This window comes from Gadus macrocephalus, chromosome 9 (genome assembly GCF_031168955.1).
Source record: "Gadus macrocephalus chromosome 9, ASM3116895v1".
NCBI classification, from domain to species: Eukaryota; Metazoa; Chordata; class Actinopteri; order Gadiformes; family Gadidae; genus Gadus; species Gadus macrocephalus.
The window spans coordinates 9,133,586-9,156,783 of record NC_082390.1 but is presented as its reverse complement, the minus strand read 5'-3'; the positions used below and the strand labels follow the sequence as shown (position 1 = coordinate 9,156,783).

At 44.5% G+C, this 23,198-nt stretch overlaps 1 protein-coding gene across 1 annotated transcript; it reads left to right on the top strand.

The window, feature by feature from the left end:
• Nucleotides 1–18,106: 18,106 nt before the first annotated feature.
• Nucleotides 18,107–22,286, top strand: mgat4c (mgat4 family member C). The gene is made up of 3 exons (XM_060061679.1): nucleotides 18,107–18,418; nucleotides 20,321–20,477; nucleotides 20,784–22,286. The coding sequence occupies exons 1-3, from the start codon at nucleotides 18,290–18,292 to the stop codon at nucleotides 21,941–21,943; spliced, it is 1,446 nt and encodes a 481-aa protein (XP_059917662.1). The 5' UTR covers nucleotides 18,107–18,289; the 3' UTR covers nucleotides 21,944–22,286.
• The last annotated feature ends 912 nt before the right edge of the window (nucleotides 22,287–23,198 follow it).

Sequence of the window (23,198 nt, the reverse complement as noted above, 5' to 3'; positions counted from 1 at the left end):
AGATATCGATATTCTATACCATTTTCGATATCAGGGGGAAAGTTTTTTTCAGGAAAGAACATACCCAAAGTAAATAGAGTATATCTCCACAACTGCAAGGGCGATAATGTCATCTTTGTGCCAAAAGAAAGATTGTTGTGCAAGTGAAATATTCAATGGGGATAATACTTGGTTAAAGTGAATAAAGCCATGGAACACAGCATAAGTGGAAGATAACATTTCCACCTGAAATAATTATCAGTTGGGAGCGCTGTCTTACTATGAGAAACAAATAAAGGTAGATATCTTACAATTTTGACACTTGACACCTCTATTTAAAGTTCAGGGCAAATATAATCGAATGCACCAATACAAGCCAAACACTCGCAAATAAATATATGGCCACTAGATTGCGCTGAAGAATATGTTTTCTGATTGAAGGCAATTTACCTATTTCCTAAGAAACCTGATTGAAAACACCATGTTTAGTTGCAGAATTTGGCCCTGACACTGGATAAACTGTTTATGGTGGTTTTATTCGATCAGAATCAACTTTGTGGACAAAAATCACAAAGGTAATACTTCATTTTTGGTTGTTAAAAGAAAAGGGGACGTTTCTTCTTCAGTTGTTATTTGCGATTTTTAGTGCAGAATGATATGGTTTGGACTGTTGGAATAAGTGGAGGCTCAGCTTTCATGTAATATATACCGTATTTTCCACACTATAAGGCGCACCGGAGTATAAGCCGCAGCAGATAAATTGAATTTTGTGTACATATATAAGTCGCACTGGACTATAAACCGCAGGTATTTTAATGTTTAATTACCATTACCCCCTATGTTTTATTCGATACATTTCGACAGTGTTACCCCTTATGGGTTTTTCATGACGACAGATAAAAAACGATGACAGTGTTACCCTTTACGTTTCATTTGATAAAAACGACAGTATTACCCCTTATGTTTTTTTGCCATGATGACTGATGAAAATACTTTATTTGACAAGGACAATTTCTTTCTTTTTTTCAAATATGTTACCCCTTATATTTTATTTGACAAAGACAACAGTGTTTAATCTTATGTTTTTTTTCATGACGACCAATAAAAAACAACAGTGTTACCCCTTATGTTTTTATTCATGACGACCAATGAAAAAACAACAGTGTTACCCCTTATGTTTTTTGTCATGACGACCAATAAAAAACAACAGTGTTACCCCTTATGTCTTTTTTCATGACGACCAATAAAAAACAACAGTGTTACCCCTTATGTTTTTTTTCATGACGACCAATAAAAAACAACAGTGTTACCCCGTATGTTTTTTTTCATGACGACCAATAAAAAACAAGTGTTACCCCTTATGTTTTTTTTCATGACGACTAATAAAAAACAACAGCGTTACCCCTAATGGTTTTTTTCATGACGACCAAAGAAAAACGACAGTGTCACCCCTCATGTTTCATTTGATAAAAACGACAGTGTTACCCCCTTTGTTTTAATTGATAAATATCGACAGTGATACCCCTTATGTTTTTTTCATGACGACCGATAAAAAAACGACTGTTTAATTTGCTAAAAACGACAGTGTTACTCCTTGTGTTTTTTTTCATGACGACCAAAGAAAAACAACAGTGTTACCCCCTATGTTTTATTTGATAAATATCAACAGTGTCACCCCTTATATTTATTTCATGACGTCCGATAAAATACGACAGAGTTAACCCTCATGTTTTTTCCATGTTGACCAATAAATAACAACAGTTGCACCCCTGTCGACGTTTTTGCAGGGATCCGAACATGAGCTGTTTAGAGTGTTAACCGCCGAACTTAACAATGCACCATCGAGGCACCGGGAAAAGTCATCACAAAGGTTATACTTGACTTTATAATTCACATGAAATAGAGATATGAGTCTTCCAACTGACGACATCAACCAGACTTGAACCCCGGTCTCCAGGGGGTTAGCTCACAGCTCTCTCCACTTCCCACTGAGATTTGAATTATAATTATGTCTGAGGTTATATATGACAATACCCCTTATATTTTATTTGACAAAGACAACAGTGATACCCTTTATGTTTTTTTTCATGACCACCAATAAAAAACAACAGTGGTTCCCATTATGTTTTCTTTCATGACGACCAATAAAAAACAACAGTGTTACCCCTAATGTTGTTTTTTTCATGACGACCAATAAAAAACAACAGTGTTACCCCTTATGTTTTTTTTCATGACGACCAATAAAAAACCACAGTGTTACCCCTTATGTTTTTTTTCATGACGACCAATAAAAAACCACAGTGTTACCCCTTATGTTTTTTTTCATGACGACCAATAAAAAACAACAGTGTTACCCCTTATGTTTTTTTTCATGACGACCAATAAAAAACAACAGTGTTACCCCTTATGTTTTTTTTCAAGACGACCAATAAAAAACAACAGTGTTACCCCTTATGTCTTTTTTCATGACGACCAATAAAAAAACAACAGTGTTACCCCTTATGTTTTTTTTCATGACGACCAATAAAAAACAACAGTGTTACCCCGTATGTTTTTTTTCATGACAACCAATAAAAAACAAGTGTTACCCCTCATGTTTTTTTTTCATGACGTCCAATAAAAAACAACAGCGTTACCCCTTATGTTTTTTTTCATGACGACCAATAAAAAACAACAGTGGTACCCATTATGTTTTTTTTCATGACGACCAATAAAAAACAACAGTGTTACCCCTTATGTTTTTTTTCATGACGACCAATAAAAAACAACAGTGTTACCCCTTATGTTTTTTTTCATGACGACCAATAAAAAACCACAGTGTTACCCCTTATGTTTTTTTTTATGACGACCAATAAAAAACAACAGTGTTACCCCTTATGTTTTTTTTCATGACGACCAATAAAAAACAACTGTGTTACCCCTTATGTTTTTTTTCATGACGACCTATAAAAAACAACAGTGTTACCCCTTATGGTTTTTTTCATGACGACCAAAGAAAAACGACATTGTCACCCCTCATGTTTCATTTGATAAAAACGACAGTGTTGCCCCCTTTGTTTTAATTGATAAATATCGACAGTGTTACCCCTTATGTTTTTTTCATGACGACCAAAGAAAAACAACAGTGTTACCCCCTATGTTTTATTTGATAAATATCGACAGTGTCACCCCTTATATTTATTTCATGACGGCCGATAATATACGACAGAGTTAACCCTCATGTTTTTTCCATGTTGACCAATAAATAACAACAGTTGCACCCCTGTCAACGTTTTTGCAGGAATCCGAACATGAGCTGTTTAGAGTGTTAACCTCCGAAATTAACAATGCACCATCGAGACACCGGGAAAAGTCATCACAAAGGTTATACTTGACTTTATAATTCACATGAAATAGAGATATGAGTCTTCCAACTGACGACATCAACCGGACTTGAACCCCGGTCTCCAGGGGGTTAGCACACAGCTCTCTCCACTACCCACTGAGATTTGTATTATAACCATGTCTGAGGTTATATATGACAATACCCCTTATATTTTATTTGACAAAGACAACAGTGATACCCTTTATGTTTTTTTTCATGACCACCAATAAAAAACAACAGTGGTTCCCATTATGTTTTCTTTCATGACGACCAATAAAAAACAACAGTGTTACCCCTAATGTTGTTTTTTTCATGACGACCAATAAAAAACAACAGTGTTACCCCTTATGTTTTTTTTCATGACGACCAATAAAAAACAACAGCGTTACCCCTTATGTTTTTTTTCATGACGACCAATAAAAAACAACAGTGGTACTGCTTATGTTTTTTTTCATGACGACAAATAAAAAACAACAGTGTTACCTGTGGCAACCCCCTTCGTCGGCGGCGGGGATTCTGGAATTAATGAAAGAAGCAGGGTTGCGGTGCAACGGGTTTTATTGTAAAACCAGTCACAAAAAGGGAAATCATATAAACTAAGGTTCTTCCGTAATCGGGAATAAGGGCACGGGACCTCCTGGTCCAGACCGTCCAGCCCTTCCTCGCGGTCGGCGGGGAAACAGCTCCCGACGCCTCCGGCTTACTCCTGGTGGGGAAAACGTTTCGTTAAAGCACGTCGGTTCCACAGCACGTCTCTTCCTCGTCAGCCCTCTCCCCTGTCTGCCACGTGCCCAGCCCTTAAAGCTCCTCTCTCCTGGTTCCCCAGGTGCCCCCAATGTTCTTGATTCCCTGGGCCCGGTTGATGTTCCCTCTAGCGCAGCTGGGTGGAGGGGGAGGTATCTTCCTTCCACCACCCGTCCACGGGGCCGGTGCTGCAGCGGCTGGCCCCTGGTCAATGGCGTGGGGTTGCCACATACCCCTTATGTTTTTTTTCATGACGACCAATAAAAAACAACAGTGTTACCCCTTATGTCTTTTTTTCATGACGACCAATAAAAAACGACAGTGTTACCCCTTATGTTTTTTTTCATGACGACCAATAAAAAACGACAGTGTTACCCCTTATGTTTTTTTTCATGACGACCAATAAAAAACAACAGTGTTACCCCTTATGTTTTTTTTCATGACGACCAATAAAAAACAACAGTGTTACCCCTTATGTTTTTTTTCATGACGACCAATAAAAAACGACAGTGTTACCCCTTATGTTTTTTTTCATGACGACCAATAAAAAACCACAGTGTTACCCCTTATGTTTTTTTTCATGACGACCAATAAAAAACAACGGCGTTACCCCTTATGTTTTTTTTCATGACGACCAATAAAAAACAACAGAGTTACCCCTTATGGTTTTTTTCATGACGACCAAAGAAAAACAACAGTTGCACCCCTGTCAACGTTTTTGCAAGGATCCGAACATGAGCTGTTTAGAGTGTTAACCTCCGAACTTATCAATGCACCATCGAGACACCGGGTAAAGTCATCACAAAGGTTATACTTGACTTTATAATTCACATGAAATAGAGATATGAGTCTTCCAACTGACGACATCAACCGGACTTGAACCCCGGTCTCCAGGGTGTTAGCTCACAGCTCTCTCCACTACCCACTGAGATTTGTATTAAAGACATGTCTGAGGTTATATATGACAATACCCCTTACATTTTATTTGACAAAGACAACAGTGATACCCTTTATGTTTTTTTTCATGACCACCAATAAAAAACAACAGTGGTTCCCATTATGTTTTCTTTCATGACGACCAATATAAAACAACAGTGTTACCCCTAATGTTGTTTTTTTCATGACGACCAATAAAAAACAACTGTGTTACCCCGTATGTTTTTTTTCATGACGACCAATAAAAAACAACCCCTTATGTTTTTTTTCATGACGACCTATAATAAACAACAGTGTTACCCCTTATGTTTTTTTTCATGACGACCAATAAAAAACAACAGTGGTACCCCTTATGTTTTTTTTCATGACGACCAATAAAAAACAACAGTGTTACCCCTTATGTTTTTTTTCATGACGACCAATAAAAAACAACCCCTTATGTTTTTTTTCATGACGACCTATAATAAACAACAGTGTTACCCCTTATGTTTTTTTTCATGACGACCAATAAAAAACAACAGTGTTACCCCTTATGTTTTTTTTCATGACGACCAATAAAAAACGACAGTGTTACCCCTTATGTTTTTTTTCATTTCGACCAATAAAAAACAACAGTGATACCCCTTATGTTTTTTTTCATGACGACCAATAATAAACGACAGTGTTACCCCTTATGTTTTTTTCCATGACGACCAATAAAAAACAACAGTGTTACCCCGTATGTTTTTTTTCATGACGACCAATAAAAAACAACCCCTTATGTTTTTTTTCATGACGACCTATAATAAACAACAGTGTTACCCCTTATGTTTTTTTTCATGACGACCAATAAAAAACAACAGTGGTACCCCTTATGTTTTTTTTCATGACGACCAATAAAAAACAACAGTGTTACCCCTTATGTTTTTTTTCATGACGACCAATAAAAAACAACCCCTTATGTTTTTTTTCATGACGACCTATAATAAACAACAGTGTTACCCCTTATGTTTTTTTTCATGACGACCAATAAAAAACCACAGTGTTACCCCTTATGTTTTTTTTCATGACGACCAATAAAAAACGACAGTGTTACCCCTTATGTTTTTTTTCATTTCGACCAATAAAAAACAACAGTGATACCCCTTATGTTTTTTTTCATGACGACCAATAATAAACGACAGTGTTACCCCTTATGTTTTTTTCCATGACGACCAATAAAAAACAACAGTGTTACCCCTTATGTTTTTTTTCATGACGACCAATAAAAAACGACAGTGTTACCCCTTATGTTATTTTTCATGACGACCAATAGAAAACGACAGTGTTACCCCTTATGTTTTTTTTCATGACGACCAATAAAAAACAACAGTAGTTACCCCTTATGTTTTTTTTCATGACGACCAATAAAAAACGACAGTGCTACCCCTTATTTTTTTTTTCATGACGACCAATAAAAAACGACAGTGTTACCCCTTATGTTTTTTTTTATGACGACCAATAAAAAACAACAGTGTTACCCCTCATGTTTTTTTTCATGACGACCAATAAAAAACAACAGCGTTACCCCTTATGTTTTTTTTCATGACGACCAATAAAAAACAACAGTGTTACCCCTTATGTTTTTTTTCATGACGACCAATAAAAAACAACTGTGTTACCCCTTATGTTTTTTTTCATGACGACCAATAAAAAACGACAGTGCTACCCCTTATTTTTTTTTTCATGACGACCAATAAAAAACGACAGTGTTACCCCTTATGTTTTTTTTTATGACGACCAATAAAAAACAACAGTGTTACCCCTTATGTTTTTTTTCATGACGACCAATAAAAAACAACAGTGTTACCCCTCATGTTTTTTTTCATGACGACCAATAAAAAACAACAGCGTTACCCCTTATGTTTTTTTTCATGACGACCAATAAAAAACAACAGTGTTACCCCTTATGTTTTTTTTCATGACGACCAATAAAAAACAACTGTGTTACCCCTTATGTTTTTTTTCATGACGACCTATAAAAAACAACAGTGTTACCCCTTATGGTTTTTTTCATGACGACCAAAGAAAAACGACATTGTCACCCCTCATGTTTCATTTGATAAAAACGACAGTGTTACCCCCTTTGTTTTAATTGATAAATATCGACAGTGTTACCCCTTATGTTTTTTTCATGACGACCAAAGAAAAACAACAGTGTTACCCCCTATGTTTTATTTGATAAATATCGACAGTGTCACCCCTTATATTTATTTCATGACGGCCGATAAAATACGACAGAGTTAACCCTCATGTTTTTTCCATGTTGACCAATAAATAACAACAGTTGCACCCCTGTCGACATTTTTGCAGTGATCCGAACATGAGCTGTTTAGAGTGTTAACCTCCGAACTTATCAATGCACCATCGAGACACCGGGTAAAGTCATCACAAAGGTTATACTTGACTTTATAATTCACATGAAATAGAGATATGAGTCTTCCAACTGACGACATTAACCGGACTTGAACCCCGGTCTCCAGGGGGTTAGCTCACAGCTCTCTCCATTACCCACTGAGATTTGTAGTATAGTCATGTCTGAGGTTATATATGACAATACCCCTTACATTTTATTTGACAAAGACAACAGTGATACCCTTTATGTTTTTTTTCATGACCACCAATAAAAAACAACAGTGGTTCCCATTATGTTTTCTTTCATGACGACCAATAAAAAACAACAGTGTTACCCCTTATGTTTTTTTTCATGACGACCAATAAAAAACGACAGTGTTACCCCTTATGTTTTTTTTCATGACGACCAATAAAAAACGACAGTGTTACCCCTTATGTTTTTTTTCATGACGACCAATAAAAAACAACAGTGTTACCCCTTATGTTTTTTTTCATGACGACCAATAAAAAAACACAGTGTTACCCCTTATGTTTTTTTTCATGACGACCAATAAAAAACAACAGTGTTACCCCTTATGTTTTTTTTCATGACGACCAATAAAAAACAACTGTGTTACCCCTTATGGTTTTTTTCATGACGACCAATAAAAAACGACAGTGTTACCCCTTATGTTTTTTTTCATGACGACCAATAAAAAACAACAGTGTTACCCCTTATGTTTTTTTTCATGACGACCAATAAAAAAAACACAGTGTTACCCCTTATGTTTTTTTTCATGACGACCAATAAAAAACAACAGTGTTACCCCTTATGTTTTTTTTCATGACGACCAATAAAAAACAACTGTGTTACCCCTTATGGTTTTTTTCATGACGACCAATAAAAAACAACAGTGTTACCCCTTATGTTTTTTTTCAAGACGACCAATAAAAAACAACAGTGTTACCCCTTATGTCTTTTTTCATGACGACCAATAAAAAAACAACAGTGTTACCCCTCATGTTTTTTTTCATGACGACCAATAAAAAACAACGGCGTTACCCCGTATGTTTTTTTTCATGACGCCCAATAAAAAACAAGTGTTACCCCTCATGTTTTTTTTCATGACGACCAATAAAAAACAACAGTGGTACCCATTATGTTTTTTTTCATGACGACCAATAAAAAACAACAGTGTTACCCCTTATGTTTTTTTTCATGACGACCAATAAAAAACGACAGTGTTACCCCTTATGTTTTTTTTCATGACGACCAATAAAAAACAACAGTGTTACCCCTTATGTTTTTTTTCATGACGACCAATAAAAAACCACAGTGTTACCCCTTATGTTTTTTTTCATGACGACCAATAAAAAACAACAGTGTTACCCCTTATGTTTTTTTTCATGACGACCAATAAAAAACAACTGTGTTACCCCTTATGTTTTTTTTCATGACGACCTATAAAAAACAACAGTGTTACCCCTTATGTTTTTTTTCATGACGACCAAAGAAAAACGACAATGTCACCCCTCATGTTTCATTTGATAAAAACGACAGTGTTACCCCCTTTGTTTTAATTGATAAATATCGACAGTGTTACCCCTTATGTTTTTTTCATGACGACCAAAGAAAAACAACAGTGTTACCCCCTATGTTTTATTTGATAAATATCGACAGTGTCACCCCTTATATTTATTTCATGACGTCCGATAAAATACGACAGAGTTAACCCTCATGTTTTTTCCATGTTGACCAATAAATAACAACAGTTGCACCCCTGTCGACGTTTTTGCAGGGATCCGAACATGAGCTGTTTAGAGTGTAAACCTCCGAACATAACAATGCACCATCGAGACACCGGGTAAAGCCATCACAAAGGTTATACTTGACTTTATAATTCACATGAAATAGAGATATGAGTCTTCCAACTGACGACATTAACCGGACTTGAAGCCCGGTCTCCAGGGGGTTAGCTCACAGCTCTCTCCACTACCCACTGAGATTTGTATTATAATCATGTCTGAGGTTATATATGACAATACCCCTTATATTTTATTTGACAAAGACAACAGTGATACCCTTTATGTTTTTTTTCATGACGACCAATAAAAAACAACAGTGTTACCCCTTATGTTTTTTTCATGACGACCAATAAAAAACAACTGTGTTACCCCTTATGGCTTTTTTCATGACGACCAATAAAAAACAACAGTGTTACCCCTTATGTTTTTTTTCATGACGACCTATAAAAAACAACAGTGTTACCCCTTATGGTTTTTTTCATGACGACCAAAGAAAAACGACAGTGTCACCCCTCATGTTTCATTTGATAAAACGACAGTGTTACCCCTCATGTTTTTTTTCATGATGACCAATAAAAAACAACGGTGTTACCCATTATGTTTTTTTTCATGACGACCAATAAAAAACAACGGTGTTACCCCTTATGTTTTTTTCATGACGACCAATAAAAAACAACAGTGTTACCCCTTATGTTTTTTTTCATGACGACCTATAAAAAACAACAGTGTTACCCCTTATGGTTTTTTTCATGACGACCAAAGAAAAACGAAAGTGTCACCCCTCATGTTTCATTTGATAAAAACGACAGTGTTACCCCTTATGTTTTTTTTCATGACGACCAATAAAAAACAACAGTGTTACCCATTATGTTTTTTTTCATGACGACCAATAAAAAACAACAGTGTTACCCCTTATGTTTTTTTCATGACGACCAATAAAAAACGACAGTGTCACCCCTCATGTTTCATTTGATAAAAACGACAGTGTTACCCCCTATGTTTTAATTGACAAATATCGACAGTGTTACCCCTTATGATTTTTTCATGACGACCAATAAAAAACAACATTGTTACCCAGGGACGCGGGAAATGGGGGTGCTTAGGGTGCTCCAGCACCCCCCCCCTGGCGGCCCCTGGCTGTAACTGCAAGTGGGAATGTTTCGTTTTTGTATAATTTTATCATACAACATGAATTTTCATAAAATTATTGACATCCACCCTTTTTATGATATTTATCATATTATCTTTTCATTTTATTTAGAACATTGTCTGTGTAGGCTGACGTAGGCTATGACGCACAACGCAGAACTGTCCATAGCTGAATATGGTTCTATGCTGATTTTACGTAAGCATGTTGTTCAACATCTTGTAGTGAACATTCTAAAACTGGTGTAAAATGTTCCTGCCATATTAATAGACACGTTGAATGTTATCGTTTTGATTCTGGAATCCCGCAGAGACGGACGGTTCACTTTCCTTTGTAAACCTTTAGAAATAAACTCCTGAATCCTTGTTATAACGCTGTGTATAATCCCGGACCGCAACAGCTTGTCGGCATGTTGTTAGTGTGTGAAATTCAGCACAGTATCAGCCGAGTTGACTCTAATTTCCACATTGTTTACTTGCTAATGTTTGTGAATAACAGTGGCTAGTTGGCAGAACTCTTTTTACACACCAGTTGAGTGTTTATCAGAGCGGAGCCCTGAATGTGACGTCACCCGTCATCTCGTCTCTGTAAACATTGGATGTTGCTCAGCATTTATTATGACGTCATTATATAGACTCTCTCTCAGCACCCCCCCCCCTCGGACTGACTTCCCGCGTCCCTGATTAGGGCTGGCCCGAATGCCATTTTTCAGGCTTCGAATAACGATTTTGACAGTATCTGCATATTTTTTTTAAAAATGTAATAGCTTTTGAACGTTAATTAGTAGGCCTAAGTAGGTTGAAGTTCCTTAGTTTTCCCCCGTGAAAGTGAACAGCTGTTGTTCCGTTCCAAATCAGCTGTCCTCTGCCATCTCAGCCCTTACGGGAGCTTTTCAATTCATCCTGGAACGTGCATCTTTTCAGGGAATTTGTACAATAAATCCATAACAAATACAGAATATTGATTTTCTTATGTGTCCATATTATATCCATTATATTGTCTGGGTATTCCCAAGACGCTCACGCTCTGCAGCAAGCCAGTCACAGTTGATTGGCGAGGCGCTGTTACGGTAGTTGAAATTGGTAGTTGAAATTGGTGAAAAATATCAATTTCGTGAAAAAGATCGCTATTGCTGTGCATGTGCACAGTTATGGAACTCAAAACCATGTTCTTGAGTATGACTTTCCTTGATAATTTGCCTCAATCCAAAGTACTTCCAAACTGCACTCCTCCATCACTACTCCATTTTCCTTCTACCTAAACCGTTCGCGGAGGCGCTGCACTTGAGATGCTAGCTGTATTGGCTAACCTTTAGCGAATCACTGCCAGAGGCCGCACTGCGAGTGAATGACAGAAGGCGGGGCTATTTTCGCACTGAAGCGATGCGTGTCTGTTAACTCGCTTTCCGAGAGAAGCGAAGACAGCGCGCTGATCAATTGCAAATACTTATATTTTGTGTGATTTTGCGGAACAAAAGGTTGTTCTGCAGTTTCTAAAAACATTTGAATAAATAGCCTTTATATTAACATCCACCCAAAATCCACTTGCCCGTTCGGGCAACCAGAAAAAATCTCAACTTGCCCAAACATTTTTTTTACTTGCCCCGGGCAAGCGGGCAACCGTTAGTGTCATTGGCTGAGTTAGGTAATATATACCGTAGCTTCTAGAAAATGATATAGAATAGGGTAATACATAGACCATAGCTTCTAGATAGGATGAGGTAATACATAGACCATAGCTTCTAGAAATTTTTATACAATGGGGTAATACATAGACCATCGCTTCTATGGTGATAAAGAATGAGGTAATATACAGGCCGTAGCTTCTAGAAAATGGTATAGAACAGGGTAATATAGAACATAGCTTCTAGATGGTGGTATAGAATGAGGTAATATACACTTCTTCACTACTACCCGATATTGAAAATGCTCCCATCACGGCCAACAGGAAACGCCTCGTGCAACAGCACGGCCACGTGCACCAGCACAAGCGCTGCTCATCATTCACCAGCAGCACAATAGCGTGTGATTGCACAGTGACTGCAGTCTCAGAGTATTGAGAGGGTTGGATCCGGGCCGGAAGGTTCTGGCTCCATAGCGATGTCCGTAATAATAATAATAATATGACGATGATAATCCATATAATCCATTATTATAATAATAATTATGATAATAGAGCGATGATAATGATCAAATAGGATTTATATTGTGCTTTTCTCAGCACCCAACGACGCCGCACAGGAACGTGGAGAAACTCATCCACCTCCTCCTCCTCCTTATGCAACACCTCCTCTTCCTCCTCCTTCTCCCATCCACCTCCTCCTTCTCCTCATCCACCTCCTCCTCCTTATCCACCACCTCCTCCTTATCCACCACCTCCTCTTCCTCCTCCTTCTCCTCATCCACCTCCTTCTCCTCATCCACCACCTCCTCTTCCTCCTCCTTCTCCTCATCCACCTCCTCCTCCGACTTCTCCTCCTCCTCCTCCTCCTCCTCCTCCTGTCCCTCCTCCTCCACCTCCTCCTTCTCCCTCTCCTCCTTCTCGGGTCCGCCGTCGGTAAGTTTGATCGGTGATAGATTTAAGTGTTTTACCCAAGATAAGCGAGGTGATATTAGGAGAAAAGTGTGGGCGGGATTAAATATTAATACAATGAATGAATAACACGGTCGGCGGCTCCGCTGGGTGTTGCGTAAGAACGGGGGGTGTAGTGGGGGTGTAAGTGGGTGCCTGGTGGCGCGTGTGTCGCAGCCCCCCTGCTGGGAGTACCACTTAAAGAGCAGGCTGCTGCTGCTGGTGAAGAAACGTGGCTGTGGTTCAGGAACATCCTGATCTGGGGTCCGCTCTTACGTTTAGGGCATCTAGCAGCAATTTGATCCGAAGTGACTTACAACGGTTCACACATGCAGCTCGTCGGGAGCAGTCAGGGGGAGGTGTCTCGCTCAGGGACACCTCGACACAGGAGGAGCTTGGGATTGAACTAGCAACCTTCCGGTTACAAGTCAACCCGCTCCTCCTGAGCATTGACCATTGGTTTGGTGCCCTCTAGGACCCAGAAGACCCTGAAGAGGCCGGGTCATGGAGGGGTCTGAAGGGGGGGACCCGACCCTGCACCTCTAACACCCTGGTAGCACCGACAAGCGCCGCAGCTCGGCCACGGAGCAGCCCCCGCACCGCCGACCGGTCCCAGAGTGAGGAGAACCGGACCGCCGCCCGGGTCCCAGAGTGAGGAGAACCGGACCGCCGCCCGGGTCCCAGAGTGAGAAGAACCGGACCGCCGCCCGGGTCCCAGAGTGAGGAGAACCGGACCGCCGCCCGGGTCCCAGAGTGAGGAGAACCGGACCGTCGTCCCGGGTGCCAGAGTGAGGAGAACCCCAGAGTTGGAGAGGAGCGGAGGGTGAGGACTGGGGGGTGAGGGGGTGAGGACTGGGGGGTGAGGGGGTGAGGACTGGGGGGTGAGGGGGTAAGGACTAGGGGCTGGGGGGGTGAGGGTTAGGGGTCGAGGGTTGAGAGGGTGTCTGCCTGCTGGACGTCCCATCAACAGGTTGGTGAGTGTGTGCGTGGAGGGACACACAGAGGATGATGTAAGCCTGTCTAAGTAAATGCTCTCTCTCTCTCAGAAGGTCCTGGAACGACCACAGCTCTCCGGAGATCTGCCAAGAACTTCGGACATGTTCTGGAACTTTCTGCAGGGATAAAGAAGTCTGTGAAGTCTGGTTTGCCTCCCCCTCCCCCCCAACATATGATACATGGACAAAACGTCCTTGTTAAGTTAACGAACACAATCGTTTTTAGAACCTCCACACTGTGGTGTAATCATGAAATAGGGCAGCCATTAGTGTCCGTGTTTAGCGGTCCACACGACCCTTAACGCCTGCTTGCTTGTATTCCTATGCCTCCGCTGTCCTCTGTGATGCACGTACCTGCTCACTCTATTCAGCTCTCGGCCAGATTAATGTTGTCTGGGAAGGGAGAAACGTTAGCGTAGCACAGCTAGTAAGAGGGGAACTGGGTCGGCAGGAGGCACAGAAGTCCTCCCACTGTCTGTGCTTCACAAAGCTTCAGGGCACCAGAACACACGTTAATGAGACTCATGTTTACACGCACGGCTCTGCGTGTGAGCGAGCCGGCCGTCCCTGGAACCTCCTCAGAGCGGAGCCGTCATCTGCTTTCAGCGAGCTAGACCCAGTGGGCGCTCAGAGGCTGCAGCCAGCGCCAAGCGCACACCGCACCGCTACAGCGAGAAACCCAAACCCATCATAACAAACTACTGCTCTCAACCTACACCCGGATGTGAGCTCCCAAACCAATCATAACACACTACTGCTCTCAACCTACACCCGGATGTGAGCTCCCAAACCAAACATAACCCTTTGCATATCTTTATTCAGTTCCGATGTCCTTCAGTGTTGTCTTTTTCGGAGATGGAATAAGTGCAGTAATATAAGATACAACGTTATTAATCCCGCAAGGGAGATTCAGGTATGCTCAGGCATGTGGTTAAATGAGTCACCCACTTTCCTTAGAGAGAGGGAGAGAGAGAGAGAGGGAGAGGGAGAGGGAGAGAGAGAGAGAGAGAGAGAGAGAGAGAGAGAGAGAGAGGGACTGAGAGAGAGAGAGAGGCAGACTGATAGCGATGGAGGGGAGATAGAGAGATGGATGTATATAGATAGTGAAACAACGATAGTGAGAGAAGGTTAGCGAGAGAGAGAGAGAGAGCGAGAGAAGGGAAAAGAGAGAGAGAGAAAGATAAAGATAGATATATAAAGATAGACATTTACTGGGAGACCGCCCAGAGAGATTTTAAAGTGGTCAGCGTTTCAGCGAGGCAGTAGGAACTAGATGAGGGAATGGCGGGGAAACCGAATGAATGCAGACCTTGCCAAACGTGTTATTCAGCACTTCTGGAACCTCCAACAATTTGCAACTTGCAAAACTCTCAGCGGATGACGGCACTCGGCTGAGATTTAAAAACACTGTCTGGGATTATTGAGAAAAGCAAAGCGGGTTTGATTCATTCTGATTGTGATTCTGGTTGAGCCCCTCTCAGTTATAGGGGGTCTTTCAGAGTTAAAGAACTCAATAACAGAGTTCTGTCCGCTCTGACAGAATGAGCAGCTCAGCATCTGAGCTGAACAGACAGCGTGGCAAAAAAGAACACTCTCTCTTTTTAATCAGGGAGATGAATCACGGAGCATTGTTGCATATTTTACTCAGCTAATTGCGCCCCGGTTTTGGTCGGGCCCCTCCACTTTGGGAAGGCTTCTTTAGAAGAACCTGCTGCTGTCCGGAGCAGCTGAGCAAGCACTCTGCTATCGCTGAACCAACAACCTTCTGGTAGTCTTAAGAAATGGAAAAGGTATTTCTGGGCCAAGCACCTTGCACACCTGCACCCTCCATCTGCAGTCCGGGGGCTGGGTGTCTGTGTGTTTGTGTTTTGGTGATTCAGTGGCTGGATGTCTGTGTGTTCTTATACGGCTCGATAGGCGGCATGTGGCTCAGGAGGTATGGCAGGGTTGCTGATCACCGGAAGGTTGCTAGTTCGATCACCTGCTTCTCCTCCTAGATTGTTGAGGTGTCCCTGAGCGAGACCCCTCACCCTGACTGCTCCTGACAAGTTGGCTGTCGCCTTGCGTGGCTGACACCGCCGTCGGTGTGTGAATGTGTGCATGAATGGTTGAATGTTAGGCAATATTGTAAAGCGCTTTGAGTGGCCACTGGTTAGAAAAGCACGGTATAAATGCAGTCCATTTACCATTACCATTTATTTGCTCATGTTGTATGGTCAGTCATGGCCTCGATGTTTGCTAGTTGACTTTACAAAACCCTCAGCAGCCTGTAAGACACTTCGACATTAACAAATTTAAATTCCCTGTCGTTGCTGACGTTAATTCCCTGTCTTTTTTTTCACTGACTAATCTAAAATGACTTGGCCGTGAAAATGTTTTTTAATGCATAGATATGCCAATAGAACGCTGATGGAACCTTGGCACCGGGAACCTAGCAAACATGCGCTCGGCGTGCGGCGGTTATTTATTCATAGGTTGGCTTCATTTCCATTTAAATATATGTGACCTATGAGGGACATCCTTACTGTTGGTGTTTACCTCCAGAGAACGCAAACAGAGGGCTGATGAGTTCACCCTCAGAGAAACAATAAACTGTGTGTGTGTGTGTGTGTGTGTGTGTGTGTGTGTGTGTGTGTGTGTGTGTGTGTGTGTGTGTGTGTGTGTGTGTGTGTTTGTCCTAGCCAGTTTGTGTGTGCATTTCAGAAGTTTTTGCTTCCATATATTTGCCTGCGGATGCGTGTGTGTGCGTGTGCGTGTGCGTGTGCGTGTGCGTGTGTGATTGTACCACTCACACAGGTTTGTGTGTGTGTGTGTTTATGTGTCTGTTTGTATGTGTGTGAGTATGTGTTTGTTCTACATACACTCAAAGGGGTTTCTTTGATTTTGCGTGTGTGCATTTGTATTACACATACTAACAGGGGTTTCTGTGAGTGTACATGTGTGTGCATGCATGCTCTTGTAATGACTTGACTCCGCTTCTACGGTCTCAAAATCTCTGCTGACTGAAGAGAGACAGAGAGAGAGAGAGAGACAGACAGAGAAAGAGAGAGAGAGAGAGAGAGTGAGAGACAGAGTGCCTCCTCTCCTCCACCATCCTCTTCTTCTGCTACTGATGGTGCTTTCTTTAGAGCCACCAGCTGGACTAGCGATGAACATTTAATGAACCTTCTTCAAAGCTGCCGCACATTCAAGATTTAGATGCACCCTTTTTAGACAAGCTCACGCACAGGTTGTTATCTCAGTCATATCTACCTTTGGAAATATGAGGTCTTACATAAGATCATGGAATCAGGCATTGCCCCGCACTCTGAACCACGCCAGGGTGATGCCTCTCAATACCATTAACATAGAATGAGGCTGTTTACGCTTTCACAGCCATCATATAAAGCACAGGGTTTTGGTTTGGGGTTTAGGGTTTAGGGTTCAGGGGTCAGGGATTAAGGTTTAGGGTTTAGGGGAGGGTTTAGGGGTTCAAAGTTTAGGGTCAGGATTTAGGGTTTTGGCTATTGCGTCTTCGTCTTCGTCTCTGTATTTAGACTAAACTGACCCAGGGTCAGTAGAAGCTCAAATGAGGAGCGGGGGATTGGAGGTCAGGAGGTGAGGCAGGTGTTGAGGCCCGGGCGTCGGGCCGTGTTCTTTGGGACACGCTGACAGTACTGAAGGAGGCTGACCGGGAGTCTCCTCATCACAACAGACTCGTGTACGGACTCAACAGTAATTCAGTTGGCTTCTCTCTCACAGCAGACGCCAGCCAGACGTATTCACAGACTAGCTGTGGATATCAGAAGGTCCTCCATGCTACATGGTGCGGCTACGATCTCAGAGAGATGAGGCAGTTGTAATTTCTCCTTCCTAGAGTTGTTCCGATACGGATACCAGTATCAGAAATTCCTCTGATACCACCTAAAATGCAGTATTGGGTATCGGCGACGTCTACATAGTCTACACACCGATCCGATGCCATCACGTGGCTCTTTTTGCTAAACATGAGAACATACCAAAACAGTTGGTGCGTTCGTTAACGGTCGGAGGTGGAACGTCGGAATCGGAAACGTGTCAACTCCGACCATTGGCATTCAAGCTAAGTCGGAAAAACAGGAATGCTCACACTGAACTAGAAGCATAGAAGCAACCCTTCAATCAGAACACGTGCTATTAGTAGTTACAATGCTAGAAGCTGTATCGGTATATACTCGTATCGGCCGATACTCAAGTTGAGGAATCGTTATCGGGAAGGTAAAAATTATATTGGAGCATATTCCCTCTTGTGTTCCCGTAGTTCCCGAGCCGGCGGTCCATGCAGCCTCCTCCTCCTCCTCCTCCTCCTCCTCTTCCTCCTCCTCCTCCTCCTCCTCCTCGGTCTCCGTCTCCGTGTCCGGGCCGAGGCCGGAGGCCATGAGGCTGGTGGTGAAGGCCGTCGACAGGATGAGATGCTTTCGGAAGCGCGCCACGATCCCGGTCCTGGTCTTCCTCATCACCTTCCTCCTCTTCTTCAACCTCTACATGGACAATGAGTATGTGCTGGTGAGTCAGCACCGAGCGGTGACCACGGGATGAGCTGAACCCCACCGTAGTGTTGAACCCCACCGTAGAGTTGAACCCCACCGTAGAATTTAACCCCACCCTAGCACTGGACCTCACCCTAGTGTTGAACCCCTCCCTAGCACTGAACCCCACCCTAGTGTTGAACCCCACCCTAGCACTGAACCCCACCCTAGTGTTGAACCCCACCCTAGTGTTGAACCCCTTGAAGCATTGTACTTAGCATTGTGTAGCGTCTCATCCTAGCTATCGTTAGATTGTTAGTGCTTGGCACTTGGATCTATGAACCTTACTGTACCGACAGTCATATATTGTTGTTTCTCTTTCTTCTGACCAATGTACTTCTGTCAATGTAAGTCACTCTGGATGAAAGCGTCTGCTGAACGCCCTGAATGTCTGCGTGGTTCTTTGGTCCCTGGTTCTGCGTGGTGCTTTGGTCCCTGGTTCTGCGTGGTGCTTTGGTCCCTGGTTCTGCGTGGTGCTTTGGTCCCTGGTTCTGCGTGGTGCTTTGGTTCCTGGTTCTGCGTGGTGCTTTGGTCCCTGGTTCTGCTTTGGTCCCTGGTTCTGCTTTGGTCCCTGGTTCTGCGTGGTGCTTTGGTTCCTGGTTCTGTGTGGTGCTTTGGTTCCTGGTTCTGCGTGGTTCTTTGGTCCCTGGTTCTGCGTGGTGCTTTGGTCCCTGGTTCTGAGTGGTGCTTTGGTTCCTGGTTCTGCGTGGTTCTTTGGTCCCTGGTTCTGCGTGGTGCTTTGGTTCCTGGTTCTGCGTGGTGCTTTGGTCCCTGGTTCTGCTTTGGTCCCTGGTTCTGCTTTGGTCCCTGGTTCTGCGTGGTGCTTTGGTTCCTGGTTCTGTGTGGTGCTTTGGTTCCTGGTTCTGCATGGTTCTTTGGTCCCTGGTTCTGCGTGGTGCTTTGGTCCCTGGTTCTGAGTGGTGCTTTGGTTCCTGGTTCTGCGTGGTGCTTTGGTTCCTGGTTCTGCGTGGTGCTTTGGTCCCTGGTTCTGCGTGGTGCTTTGGTTCCTGGTTCTGCGTGGTGCTTTGGTTCCTGGTTCTGCGTGGTGCTTTGGTTCCTGGTTCTGCGTGGTGCTTTGGTCCCTCGTTCTGCGTGGTGCTTTGGTTCCTGGTTCTGTGTGGTGCTTTGGTTCCTGGTTCTGCGTGGTTCTTTGGTCCCTGGTTCTGCGTGGTGCTTTGGTCCCTGGTTCTGAGTGGTGCTTTGGTTCCTGGTTCTGCGTGGTTCTTTGGTCCCTGGTTCTGCGTGGTGCTTTGGTTCCTGGTTCTGCGTGGTGCTTTGGTTCCTGGTTCTGCGTGGTGCTTTGGTTCCTGGTTCTGCGTGGTGCTTTGGTTCCTGGTTCTGCGTGGTGCTTTGGTCCCTGGTTCTGCGTGGTGCTTTGGTCCCTGGTTCTGCGTGGTGCTTTGGTTCCTGGTTCTGCGTGGTGCTTTGGTCCCTGGTTCTGCGTGGTGCTTTGGTTCCTGGTTCTGCGTGGTGCTTTGGTCCCTGGTTCTGCGTGGTGCTTTGGTCCCTGGTTCTGCGTGGTGCTTTGGTCCCTGGTTCTGCGTGGTGCTTTGGTTCCTGGTTCTGCGTGGTGCTTTGGTCCCTGGTTCTGCGTGGTGCTTTGGTCCCTGGTTCTGCGTGGTGCTTTGGTTCCTGGTTCTGCGTGGTGCTTTGGTCCCTGGTTCTGCGTGGTGCTTTGGTTCCTGGTTCTGCGTGGTGCTTTGGTCCCTGGTTCTGCGTGGTGCTTTGGTCCCTGGTTCTGCGTGGTGCTTTGGTCCCTGGTTCTGCGTGGTGCTTTGGTCCCTGGTTCTGCGTGGTGCTTTGGTCCCTGGTTCTGCGTTCCTCTGAGCGGTGGAGACGTGGTGCAGGCGCCGGTGGCTGACGGTCCTCCTCTCCACAGGAGGCGGAGAAACGGCCCCTGGGCGAGACGCTGCTGCCCCCGGGCCCCCCAGGGCCCCCAGAGAGAGACGTACCCGGGCTCCGGGAGCCGGCCAACTTCTCGGGGAGCATCAACGTGACGTACCGCTACCTGGCGGGCCTGCCCCTGAACCGCAGGAGTGAGTGGCCCTCGTATCATTCTGTGTGTTATCCCTTTTCCAAAAAGAATAGATATTGATAACCTAAAATAATGGAAAACAAAATAATACGTCTTCCATTGCTCTTGTCAGCAATGACAAGAGCAATTGTCAGCAAAGACCCCACCCACGGTCTCATTGTTGAAGAACTCAAGGGACTGGAGTTTAGTTGAATCTGGCTTGTTGTTTTGAAGCATGAGTGTGCTAGCAATCACTGGGTTAGGGTTACAGCCTGGGTTTTAATCCTTCAGTTCTTTTTTTCTTTACCAAAATGTCTTTCCCACACAGAGTTCCTCACCATCGGCCTGTCGTCCGTCAAACGGAGAAAGGGGAACTACCTGATAGAAACGATCAAGTCCGTCTTCGGCCAGTCCAGCTACGAGGAGCTACAGCAGATGGTGGTGGTGGTCCACCTGGCGGACTTCGACCTGGCGTGGTGTGACCACCTGGTGCAGGAGATCTCCCGGAGGTTTGCCCACCACATTCTCGCCGGGCGCCTGCTGGTCATCCAGGCTCCGGAGGAGTACTACCCGCCTCTGGACGGTCTGAAGAGGAACTTCAACGACCCCGACGACCGGGTCCGGTTCCGCTCCAAGCAGAACGTCGACTACGCCTTCCTGCTCAACTTCTGCGCCGAGCTCTCGGACTTCTACATGATGCTGGAGGACGACGTGCGCTGCTCCAGGAATTTCCTGACCTCCCTGAAGAAGGTGATCTCCTCCCGGGAAGGCTCCTACTGGGTGATGCTGGAGTTCTCCAAGCTGGGGTACATCGGGAAGCTGTACCGCTCGGGGGACCTGCCGCGCCTGGCCCGCTTCCTGCTGCTCTTCTACCAGGAGATGCCGTGCGACTGGCTCCTCCTCCACTTCAGGGGCCTGCTGGCCCAGAAGGACGTGATCCGCTTCCGGCCCTCGCTGTTCCAGCACATGGGCTATTACTCCTCGTACAACGGCGCCGAGAACAAGCTGCAGGACGACGACTTCGAGGAGGACTCGGCGGACGTCCCCGACAACCCGCCCGCCCGCCTGCACACCAACATCCACGTGTTCGAGAGCTACGACGTCGGCCGGGCCTACAGCAGCGTCGCCGAGGAGTACTTCTGGGGGAAGCCGCCGTTCACCGGGGACTTCTTGGTCGTCATCTTTAACAAGTCCGCCAGGATCAGCCGGATCAGGGTCGTCACGGGGTCGGACGACCGGCAGAGCGACGTCCTGCACCGCGGGGCGCTGGAGGTCGGGCGGAGGCTTACGGAGTCCAGGCAGGGCCAGCAGTGCACCTCCTACATCACGCTGGGGGAGTTTAAGGACGGCCGCATCGAGGTGCACAACGTGCACCATAAGATCGGCTTTGAGGTCCAGTGCGTTCGGATAGTGGTGACGGCCAGTCAGCAGGACTGGCTCATCGTGAGGACGGTCAGCGTGTGGACCGGCCAGCCCTCGGCACCCTGAAGGCCGCCCAGCCCTCTCCACTCTGAGGATGGTCAAGACCCTGAGGACGGTCAGCGTGTGGACCGCCTGTTACGCCTCGTGCCCACTGCACCGTCAGTCAACGGACGTGGGAAGGCGTGGCTGACGGATGGGGGAGTAGTCTTTGCAGAGGCATCCGTCAGCCAATCAAATCGCTTCGCCGGGTTCTTCCCGCTTCTTCCTGCTTGTTGCGATGCAAGATTACCCGCTTTCCCGCTTTCCAGTATCGTCAGAGCCCGAGTCGCGTCACAGTGCTTAAATTTGCATACGCGATCTGATTGGATGACGGACCCGTCGCTGCCGAAAAAGTTGAACATTTTTCAACTTTCTGACGGTGGCGAACGCTCCAAACGAACGGACGGATCCACAATGCATTGCGCGTCCGTCCCCATTCAAAGTCAATGGGCAACGGACAACTGACGGTGCAGTGGGCACGAGGCGTTAGTTAGGCCTCGTGTCCACCGAGGTGGGCGGCTCGGTTCGGTCTGAAAGGGTGCCAAAAAAGGTGGAGCTACACAATGCCGTCCATTGATTGGTCAAAAGAATCGTCACATCTGTGCGACAGGGGGATAAAAAACAAACAAACACTGTACCCGCAAGGTATTTCTGGACATTTCTGGAAAGGCGAAAGCTTCGTTTATTGAAGCAAATGACACGCAAAAGTTTGCTTTCGTAGCTGCCGCGGTTATCGCCATCCGGCTTAAACCCCGCCCTACCATAAAGGTAGAGTCGGAGGAGGCAACGTGAGCCAGATTCAGCGTAACCGAGCTGTCCTGCCCCGAGCCGCGCCGTTCCGAGCCGCTCCACTCGGTGCAAACGAGGCATTAGTACTGGGACTCTGTGTTCCCGTCCTGGAAGGTTTCAGTCTCGTACGGGTTCATCTCGGGACAGTGGCTGTGGACGTTAAATTCAAACGATCCATATTTTACCGGACTGCATATCTGTTTTAGTTTTGTTGAGATTTACAATTGGTTTAATCTGAATTAAAGATGTACCGTTAACGTTGTTTTTCCAATGAAATCCTGATATTGATTACAGAAGAAACCTCCATGTCGTTGTTTAGTTTTCTTTGTACTTTGCCCCAGAATCCTCTGCTATGTCGCTTCGCTTCTTGACTTTTGGGTTGTTGCATTTCTAATAAAAATCATGACATTCTGCCACCAGGTTTTATGTTATGTTGACGAGCCAATTCAGAAGCTCTTCGTAAATGACATCATAATGTGGGCGTGTGTGGGTT